At 61.9% G+C, this 10,701-nt stretch overlaps 1 protein-coding gene across 1 annotated transcript; it reads right to left on the bottom strand.

Moving 5' to 3' along the window:
* Positions 1-4,641: 4,641 nt before the first annotated feature.
* On the bottom strand, positions 4,642-10,208 carry GRAP (GRB2 related adaptor protein). Its single transcript, XM_063171407.1, has 5 exons — positions 10,082-10,208; positions 8,998-9,095; positions 7,724-7,846; positions 6,127-6,295; positions 4,642-5,644 (listed from the first exon to the last, which is right to left on the bottom strand). Exons 1-5 carry the CDS (start codon positions 10,157-10,159, stop codon positions 5,342-5,344), a joined length of 771 nt encoding a protein of 256 aa, XP_063027477.1. The 5' UTR covers positions 10,160-10,208; the 3' UTR covers positions 4,642-5,341.
* Between the last annotated feature and the right edge of the window lie 493 nt (positions 10,209-10,701).

Genomic DNA, 10,701 nt, shown 5'->3' with positions numbered 1-10,701 from the left:
CTGCCTGAGTCAGGCTCCCGGGGCAGAGCCGCCTGTCTGGCCGGGTGCTGGGCCATCAAAGTGCTCCTCTCTGCAGGCACAGAGGCCCTGCCGGTCCCACGGTGACAAATCCTGCGTGGGCTTGTGCCCAGCCCTGGCCCGAGCGTGCGGGAGGTGGCAGCAGGGCTGGGGGACATGGAAATGTGGCAGCAGTTTGCTGGGATCATGGGATCACTGAGGTTGGAAAGGATCGCAGAGCGCAACCCAGCGCTGCCAGCTCCAGCAGTGTCCCCAAGTGTCACACCACCCTGGGGACGATCCAGGTGCCTGGCTCCCAAAGAATGCCAGCTCAGGGGGTGTTCCAGAGCTGGTGGCTCCGTGGCTGACCCTGCAGGGATTTCCCAGGGGTGGGATGGCACCCCCAGGCCGTGCCCTGCCCAGTGACTGCTGCAGCAGAGACTGGAACCAAAGCTGGGTGTTTCAGGAGAAATCCCAGCACTGCTGGCTGTGAGGGGACAGCAAATGGGACAGAGGTGAGCACTGAGGGAGCAGCCAGGAGCTCTCTGGGTGTGATGGGAGATGGCCCAGATGGTGCTGGGCTGTGGGTGTGTGGCGTGGCAGGAGCGTGCTGTGGTTTTGGCCGCCTCAGCCGCTCGCTCCGGGTGTTTTTATTGTGCCAGGAGATTTATAGGCTCCTTCATGGGGTGTGTGCATTAATGATTTATTGCATGTGGGGTAAATGCTGCATCCCAGCCGTGCTGGGCTGTGTGCTGGCTCTGCTGCTGGGGGCGGATTGGGGTGGCAGAGCCCCACACCTGCAGCATCACCACCTGATCCTCACCTGGCTCCCCATCTCCCCATCCTGGAGGTTTCCTCACCCCACATGGTGAATTCAGCCCTGAATTGGGTGCAGCCCCTGTTTGCAGGCTTGGGCTGCTGTGGCTGAGCAGGTTGGTTCTCATCATTCCGGGTGTCCCCGGGTGGATCCAGCTGGACAGGCAGCGCCCGCTGCAGACAGGCCCCTTCCTGCAGATGGAACATTAATTACAGGGTCCTAACTCATCTTCCATTTTTAGCAGAGGGCCTAAAAATGAGGCAGAGGGGGTTTGACACTGAGCTCTGCTCCTGGCTCGGGGGCTCCTGCTTCCCACTCACTCCGAGGTTGCCACCAAGTGTTCCCTGGTAGAGCTGAGGCCTGGGGCAGGCATTTCAGCTGGAATACAGCATCCAGACACTGCCTTGCCCTTTGGAACATTTTCCACCCTGCAGCCACCAAGGATTTGCATGGAGCCGTGCACAAGGTGGTGTTTTAGAGAGGGGAGACTGAGGCACGGAGCGCTGAGGGCAGCTTTGCTCAGGGCTGCTGCAGGAAGGAGTCACCGGAGCCTCAGGGCTGAGTCCAGCCTGGGCTTTTTGGCATCCTTGGGATGTGCTGAGCACGGCCTGTGGTCTGCCCACAACCGAGTCGTGCTCCCAGCACGCCCCACGCTGCTTTGTGGACAGTCCCAAGGTGTCACCAGTGGTGTTTGGGACAAGCTGGGAGGCTGAGGCTGTGCTGGTGCTTTGTGGACAGTCCCAAGGTGTCACCAGTGGTGTTTGGGACAAGCTGGGAGGCTCAGGGCTGTGCAGGTCACCAGGCAGGAGGAGCAGGGCAGAGCTGCCAGCCCTGTGCAGGATCACCCGTGCTGCTCCCCGTGCTCCTGCCAGGGCGGGTGCAGCCAGCCAGCCCATCCATATTTACGCCTGACGTTAATTTCCATTCATTTCAATATTTTATGAGCGTAACAATTAAAAAGAAAAAAAAAAAAAAAAAAGAAAAGGGTTCAGCGCTCGTTGAGACATAGAAATAATTGGGTGTTGATGGTCCTGGAGCCCTGCCACGCAAATCCCAGGAGCTGCTGGTGCTGCCCATGCCCAGGAAATTGGCACAACGGTGCAGGAGCCCCGTGGGTGGGGATGGGCAGTGCCTGCCCCGGGGCTCTGCTGCCTCTGGCCACAGCCCCGGGTGCTGGTGGGGCTCAGGGGATCCCCCCGGGGCAGCTGTCACTGGGTTTAACTGGGTTTAACTGGGAATGGATCCACCCTGCAATGGGGGTGGGCAGCAGAGGGTGAGGGGTGGGATGGGTGCTGCAGTGCTGGAGCTGAGGGTGGGAGAGGGGAGAGGCAGAGGTGGATTTTTATCTCTGAGGTGGGATCTGCTCCTTGCTCCTCCACCGGTGTCCAGCCAAGGTCTGGGCACAGTGCCATGGCGAAGGGAAAGGGGGCACGAGGGGGTGAAGGGGTGCAGGGCTGGCCCCCACCCTGCCAGGGGTCTCAACACGTCACTTTGCTCTGTCCCCAGACTCTGTGGCCTGTGCAGATCCTGAGGAGTGCACTTGTGAGCGTGGTGGAGCTGATGCCCAGGGGTAGGTGGGTGCCAGGGGGTGACCCCATTCCCACCGGGATTGATGCACCCCGGGGCTGCTGCAAGGGTTTGGATGTTGGGGGGTACCCCAGGGATGGTGAGGGAGGGTCTGTGTTTGGGGGGAACCCAGGGATGGTGAGGGAGGGTCTGTGTGTGGGGGACCCCAGGATGGTGAGGGAGGGTCTGTGTGTGGGGGGAACCCCAGGGATGGTGAGGGAGGGTCTGTGTTTGGGGGGACCCCAGGGATGGTGAGGGAGGGTCTGTGTTTGGGGGACCCTAGGGACGGTGTGGGAGGGTCTATGTGTGGGGGGCCCCCAGGGACGGTGTGGGAGGGTCTGTGTGTGGGGGGAACCCAGGGATGGTGAGGGAGGGTCTGTGTGTGGGGGACCCCAGGGATGGTGAGGGAGGGTCTGTGTTTTGGGGGAACCCCACAGATGATGCAGCCGGTGCAGCCCCTCCGGGGGTCGCTCCAGCAGTGAGATCAGGGGATGTGAGCCCCCGAGGTGCAGCTGAGCGTTCCCAAACTCCATCCTGACCCTGGTGCAGATCCCAGTGTGTGGCTGCACAGGGCTGGGCACCGTCCCGGGGTTATCCCGTCCCATCCCTCCCGGTTCAGCCGCTCCCTCTCTCCCGCAGGGCTGCGGGCTCTGATGATGGCGGCGATGAAGGCAGCGCTCCCTGACCTCCCCCTTCATCATCATCACCACCAGCATCCTCCTCCTCTCCTCCACGGGCACCTGCAGGAGCTGCTCCCCACGGGCGGGCAGCGCTGAGCGGGCCTTTGGGAGACCCGTGGGGCCGGTCGAGCCTGCAGAGCGTCTCCATCAGCCCGGCTTATGCAAGGAACACAAAACCCTGGATTATTTTATGGATGGAAGCGCTGGAAACGCGGACGGGGCCGGGTCGCGGTCACACAGGGAGCTCGGGCTATGGCAGCGACAGAGGGCAGGGGGCAGTGACAGAGGACAGGGGGCAGGGGGCAGTGACAGAGGGCAGGGGGCAGGGGGCAGCGACAGAGGGCAGCACAGCCCCGGGGGTGCCCGCGGAGCCGCGCTCAGCGCTGCGGAATGCCCGGCACGGTGCCACCGGCCCGGCCGACAATAACAGGGAGCGAATCTGGGTCAGGGCTTTGGCTGCGCTCTGCGGAGCCCTGGCCGGAGCAGGAGCGGCTGGTTCTCGGCATTTCCATGCCCAGAGGGTGGGAAGGGATGGGCGGCCATCCCGGGCGATGGGGGTCCCGCATTGTCCCGTTTGAGAAGAGAGGGGCGCTGGTCTCGGAGGCGGCTGAGCCCCTCCCTGGCAGTGGCTGGCGGTGACAAGGGTGTGACAGGGCAGGAGAGCTTTCCCCAGGATGGATAATGAATGTTTGCGAAGGGCTTTGCCCGCCCGGGGCGGGAGTCGCTGCTGCGGCGCATCCCGGGCAGGGGCGGGCGATGAGTGCGAGCGGGACGCTGCGGATTGCAGGGACAGAGCCAAGGAAATGCGCTTGGCAGGGTAAAAAAGCTCTGTGAGCTGCGCGTTTGAGGTTTTCCTCAGCGTGGGTCGGGTTCTGAGGAGGTGTCAGGGGGTCCCATCTGTCCCTGTGCCCATCCTGGGATCAGGGTTTGGGCTGGAAGGTTCCTTGAAGATCATCTCGTTCCAGCCCTGAGGAAAGGGCTTTGGCTGTAGGGGGGAAGGAGCTCCAAGTTCCCAGCGCTGGGTTTGAGCTGCAGGAGGTGGCTGTCCCCAGGTTTACCTGTCCCCTGCACTCACCGTGTTTCTGTGCCAGGCTCCTGCTCAGCCACCCAAGGCACCCCGGCTGTGACCCTTGGGGACACCACAGGACCCCCATTCTGGGCCATGTCTGTGGCATTAATGCCATTGTCCTGATGTGTGTCAGTATTTTCTGTCATGCCTGTTCTACCCTGACAGCCCCTGGGGTGGGGAAGAGGTGCTTGGAGAGGGGAAAAATGAGGATTTGGGGGCTATTTTTATCTGTTTGGGGTGTGATGTTTAAATCCACTGGTGCAGCGAGTTGGGTGTTCTGAGCACTGCATTCCCTGAGTGCATCCCAAAGGGTGTGAGGTGTGGGGGGCATCTGTGGGGGCAGAAAATCCCTGGGAGGGGTTTGGGACAGGCATTGGGGTGGGGAAATGGGGGAAATAAAACTGCAGTGAAGCAGAACCTGTGTGAATGGAGGGGTGGGACCACCTTGGCAGTGCTGGAAAAGGATCAGCCACTCTCAGGGACAATACCTAAACATATTTTACTGGCCCTAAATAAAAAAATAATATAAAAAATATAAATTTCCAGCTATGAACAGCACCCCACAGGATGGAATCCCCCTGGACCAGCCTTCCCTGGTATCCTGAGTCCTGGAATTCCTCCGTGGAGCTGTGGATCCTGGCTGTGTCCTGGCTGCCTGCAGCCCTCCCTGCAGCTGGGGCTTTGCTTACAGGGTTTGGAGAGGTTTCAGGGTTTGGGGTTTTGGGCTCACTCCCTCTGTGGCTGTCACCCCACTGGACAGTGCCTCTGGAAAAGGTTTTATGGCCGTGGTTGAACATTCCACACTCCCTGCCTGGGGAGCAGCACTGCCAGCCCCATCCCTGGCCTGGGGGTCATGGGCCAGGCACCATCCTGGGGACAAAGGGACACTCAGGCTGTGAGGGGGGACAACGGGGCCGGGTCCTGCCCGCTCAGTGGTGGCGTGGTGAGGGTCACTCGTGGATGGTCACTTAAAGGTCACTTGTGATGATCACTTATGGGTGGTCACCTGAAGGTCACTTGTGGATGGTCACTAGTGGATGGTCACCTGAAGGTCACTCATGGATGGTCACTCAATGGTCACCTGAAGGTCACTCGTGGATGGTCACTTGAAGGTCACTTGTAGATGGTCACCTGAAGGTCACTTGTGGATGGAAACTCGTGATGGTCACCTGAAGGTCACTCATGGATGGTCACTCAATGGTCACCTGAAGGTCACTTGTGGATGGGGTGGACGTGGCTCCGTGGGAAGAGCCCGACACGGCCGTAGACCTTCCCCTGCCACCAGTTGGGGTCGGGGCAGCCCAGGACCTCGATGATGTCCCCACGCAGGAAGGGCAGCTGGGAGCCCTCCTGGGCTGAGAAGTCAAACTGGGCTTGCACAAATCGGGGTCTCCTCACCTGCAGGGGAGCCGAGGGCCAGGGTTGGTGGGAGGAGAGGGGTCCCCATCTCACAGCCCCTGGCACTGGTGGGGAGGCTGTGCCACCATGGGATGAGGAGGAGCCTTGGGATCCCTGCTTTGGAGAGACAGAAGCAAGGAAAGGAGAGAGTGGAGTGGACTCTCCATGTCTCAAGATGGGTGCCCAGGGAGGCAGCTGGCACCCTCTCCTTCCCAGCTCCTTCCAGGTGCTGGAGCCTTTCCCATCCCAGCTCCCAAAGTTCAGCTTTGCCACCCTCACACCACTGCCCCAGGGTCGGGCTTTGCTGGAGTTTGGCTGTGCCCTGTCCTGGCTCTGCCACCTGCCCTGGGCATCACCCCTGGCACGAGGGACAGGGACGTGTGCCCTGCCCTGCCCTGCCCTGCCCTGCCCCTCTGAGCTGCTCCAGGGGCTTTTCCTCCCCGCAGCACTGCCTGTCCCAGGCTGCTGCCCCCCCCCTGCTCCTCACCCCCCTGAGCCAAAGGTGCCAGCCAGGGCTGTCCCTGTCCCTCTGCAGGGACACCGAGCCTCGAGGGGGCTCACACAGGGGTTTGGGACCCTCAGCCCCCCCATGGTGGTACCTCCTGGGTCTGGTCCTCGTCCCACAGGAAAATCTGCTGCTCCTTGGCGATCGTGGTCATCCTGTAGAAATCCACCAGCTCGTTGAGGGAGTTGAACTTTTCCTCCCAGAGGAAATATTTGCCGTTCCTCTCCCTGAGCACCTTGAAGTGCTGGACCTGCTTCCCGTAGCTGCAGAAGGAGGATGGAGGGATGGATGGATGGATGGATGGATGGATGGATGGATGGATGGATGGATGGATGGATGGATGGAGGGATGGATGGATGGAAATCACCCTGGGACATCCTGGCAGCATCCCCTGAGCTGGGTAAAGCCTGGGGGTGCTGGCAAGGTTGGGGTGAGCCCATGGGTCTCACTGCAGCCCTCCTGCCATGGTGGGAGTGATGGTGGCACTGGGGTCACTCCTGGCCCTGCAATGAGGACCCACAGCTGAGCCCTGCTGCAAATCACCCCACAGGCAGCCAAAGCTCCGTGCCCAGCCCTGGCACAGTGGGGACTCAGGGGTGCCAGCCACATGGAGGGCAGGTGGCTCTGTCCAGGGCCACCTCTGGGGCAGGTGTGGTGAGAGCTGCAGGTCTGGGCACAAGCCGGGGGGCTGCCGAGGCTGGGATTGTGCTGCTGTGCTGCAGGAGGACGGGCGGGCAGGCAGGATGTCCCCGGCTGTCACCTCGCAGGGCGTGCCTGGGGTGACAGGCTGGGGGGCCCCGGGCAGGGGCGGGACCCGGCTGCGCTGCGGTGACGCGGCACAGAGAGCCCGGCTCCCTTTCATTAGCGACAAAAACCGCCCAAAACGTTCAATTAGGGATTAAAAGGGTGAGAAAGTGCCTGGCTGGGCTGGGGCCGGCCCCTGATCCCCAGGCCGGGGCGGGGCAGGGGTGACATCCCCGGGGACAGCTCTGCCCGTTGTACAGCCGGGGCTGAAGTCCTGGGGATGCTGAACCTTCCATCCCTGGGGATGCTGAGCCCTTCATCCCTGGGGATGCTGAACCTTTCATTATTGGGGTGCTGAACCTTCCATCCCTGGGGATGCTGAACCTTCCATCCCTGGGGATGTTGAGTCTTTCACCCCTGGGGATGCTGAACCTTCCATCCCTGGGGATGCTGAGCCCTTCATCCCTGGGGATGCTGAACCTTTCATTATTGGGGTGCTGAACCTTCCATCCCTGGGGATGCTGAACCTTCCATCCCTGGGATGCTGAACCTTCCATCCCTGGGGATGCTGAGCCCTTCATCCCTGGTGATGCTGAACCTTCCATCCCTGGGGATGCTGAGCCTTCCATCCCAGGGGATGCTCAGCCCTTCACCCCTGGGGATGCTGAGCCCTGCACCCCTGGGGATGCCGTGTTTAGGGGGTGTCCCTGCGAGGGCAGCGGCGCAGGGAGCAGGAAGCAGCGGGGATGGAGGCGGAGCTGTGGAGGAGAGGAAGGAGGGGAAGGTCCCGTGCGAGGCCGTGCTGATGTGTTGAGGGCTCCGCAGCCCCTCCGAGGTGGCCAGCGCAGGGCAGGGTGCTCAGCCCTTCCCCAGCACACACCAGGGTGTCCCCAAAGCTGCAGGGACCCCTCCCCTCCTGCCGCTTGTCCCCAAGGCATTTTTTTTACCTGACGGAGAGGGAGAACTCGCCCGGGGCGCTCTCGCTGTCGCGGATCAGGAAGGCTCCCAGGTGGTTGCGCCGGAGCAGCCGCTCCTCTGCCAGGTGCCGGGAGATCCTGCCCGCGTACCACCTGCGAGGGGCACCGGGCTGAGCCCCACGGGCACCCCCGGGCACCCCCAGCCCCGCATGGCACCGGGATTCCGGGCGAGGGGTCTGCATCGGGCTGCTCGGGGGGCTGCGACCCTCCCCCGGCAGTTCCTCCCTTCTCTCCCCCTCCTGCTCCATCCCGGAATTTTGGGGGGCACCGCAGGGCGCTGCGGGCGCGCTGCCCCCTCCGCGTCACCGACAGCCGCCCCCGCATCCTGTCACCCGCGCTGTGCCCGCCCTCCTGCTCTGGGCGCCCCTTGGCCCCTCCTGGTGGGAGCAGAAATCCCACCAGAAATCCCACTCGGTGCCAGGGTAAACCCGGCCTGATGTCAAAGGAGTGCAGGAGCAGAGTCCCCGTGTCCCACCCTGTATTTCAGGGTATTTCAGGGCATTTCAGGGTATTTATCTCAGGGCATTTCAGGGTATTTATCTCAGGGTATTTCAGGGCATTTCAGGGTATTTATCTCAGGGTATTTCAGAATATTTATTTCAGGGTATTTATTTCAGGGTATTTATCTCAGGGTATTTCAGGGTATTTCAGGGCATTTCAGGGTATTTATCTCAGGGTATTTCGGGTCCCTGGGCCGGGAAGATTCCCTGCTGCTGTAAGAGCTGCCCGGTGAATGATCAGCCAGGGAGCTCAGCACAGAGCCAGCGCTGCAGGTGCTGCAGGAGAGGCTGTGTCTCATCCATGCCATGGTTGTTATCCCGGGCTGCAGAAGCAGCGGGATGAGCCCCGGGCTGCCCCGAGCCCACGCGCTCGCTCTGCCACTGAAATGTGATTTACCGGGGGCTAAGGATGTATCAAACACAGCTTCAATCAGCCATGGATTAGGCTGGGCTTTAATAACGTGCTAATAGGATTGTGTTTAATGCAGTGATAATCCCATAACGCTTTGTTGTTCCCCAATTATCATTTATTCAGCGGCAGCTCGGTGTGAGGGTTGGATTTTTGGGGGTACGTGGGTGTGCTGCTGCCTCCTGTCCCCTCGGGCTGTGCTGGCACTGGCACTGACCCCCCCATCTCTGTGACTCAGTTTCCCCAAATGTGGGATTTCCCCAAATGTGGGACTACCCTGGCCTGTTGTAAATTGGGAATTGGGATTGTTGCCTGGCTGCTGGGATGGTACTTACGGGTGTGGCTTGACCTTGATGTAGTTTTTGGGGACAAAGCCCTCGCGGCCGAACAGCTCAGCCTTGAACCAGTTCTGGTCATCCTCCATGTTGAGGATCTGAGGGGGGAGAGGAGCGGGGAGGCGTCAGCCTGGCTACCAGGGGATGAGTGGGACCCCATTGCTGCCCCGGACCCCACAGCACCCCCCAACCATCCCTGGGGCAAAGGGGGCTCTGGCAGCGCTGGCACACTCTGGGGTCACAGAGCTGGAAGGTGCCTGGTGTGTTCCCAAACCCCTGCCCAGGGAAGAGGGTGGCATCTGTCCCAGGACGGGAGCCAGGCCCCGGTGTCCCCGGGGACGGTGGCAGTGGGTGCTGACACCGCTTCCGTGTGACAACAACATTTTCCAGCCTCCCCCGCAGGGCCCGGGGCCGGCACAGCTGTGACAACAGGATCCGAAACCCCGGCCAGGGCTCGGGGAAACACGGCGGGAGGCAGGGATGGCACGGAGGGTTCGGGGCTCTGGGTTCCAGCTGGGATGTGCCCCTGTTCCCCCGGGGGGCTACAGGGTGCCGGGAGGAGCCTGAGAGGGATGAGCACATGGGCAGGGAGGGGGCCCCCACTCCCATGGCAGGGCTGCTGCCCCCCAGGGATGTTCTGAGCTTTTCTTCTGCCCCCTGGAGCTTTTTGGGATTCCCAGGTGGCATCTAAGGGCCCACCCCATTGCCAGTGCCTGGGTAGGTGTTCGGGCACGATGCTGGATCCCTGTGACCTCCAGTGCTCCCCCTGGACAGGGAAAATGTGTCCCAGCCCCAGGGGCTGCCACAGAGCACAGCTGGTGGCACTGATACCCACAGAGGCCACATGCCATGTCCCAGCTGGGACGTCCTTCTGTGAAGTTGTGCCTGGTGGCACAGGCAAGCAGGGAATGCTACTCCACACTCCCAAATCCTCGAGGCTGGCTCCTTATATCCCACAGAAAGCCCCAGAAACATAAAAATCAGCGACAAAGAAAGCACCGGCGTCACCGTGGGCCCGGTGTCACCATAGGCCGGGTGACATCCGTCCCACAAAGCAACATCACCCAACCCCCCCGGCTGGTACCTTCAGCGTGTCCCCTTTCTGGAAGGGCAGCTCGTCCTGCTCCGTGGCCTGGAAGCTGTACAGGGCCACGGACTCCATGGCAGGGGGGTCTGCAGGAGGCTCCCGGCGTTCGGGGCTGCGCGCACGGCTCGGCGGCACGGGCAGGAAACCGCGCTGATGTCAGCGCTGCTGCCGGGGCACCGGGCGGGCCCCGCCGCCCCACAGCTGCCCAGATGTGCAGCGGAGGCGGGGGAGCCGTGCCAGCCCAGCCGAGCGCCAGGGGAGCCGTGGGGATGGCAGGAGGATTGGGCGTTTCCCCCGCGGTGAGTGGTGGGCAGAGGGTTTGGGGGGAAAGGGGATGGAAAGGGGATGGTGATGGGCTGGGCACGGGGTGCGGATTTTGGGGAGGGTGTTTGGAGAGCGTGGGCAGCGCTGGTGGGGGAGTCTCTGCTTGAGGGGCTTGGTGGGAATGGTTTTCTAGAAGCAAGAGAATGCTGGAGGCGGGTGGATGCACACACCTGGTTTCTCTGGAATTCAGAGCGAACCCTCTGAGCAGCGAGCTTTCAGCACAGCTGATATTGGCTCTTTGGGCTGATATTGGACCCCTTGAGCGGGTTAATTCTTCCCAATTTTTCTGTGCA

The sequence above is a fragment of the Melospiza melodia genome, chromosome 18, assembly GCF_035770615.1.
Source record: "Melospiza melodia melodia isolate bMelMel2 chromosome 18, bMelMel2.pri, whole genome shotgun sequence".
NCBI classification, from domain to species: Eukaryota; Metazoa; Chordata; class Aves; order Passeriformes; family Passerellidae; genus Melospiza; species Melospiza melodia.
This window is presented reverse-complemented; position numbering and strand designations above follow the sequence as displayed.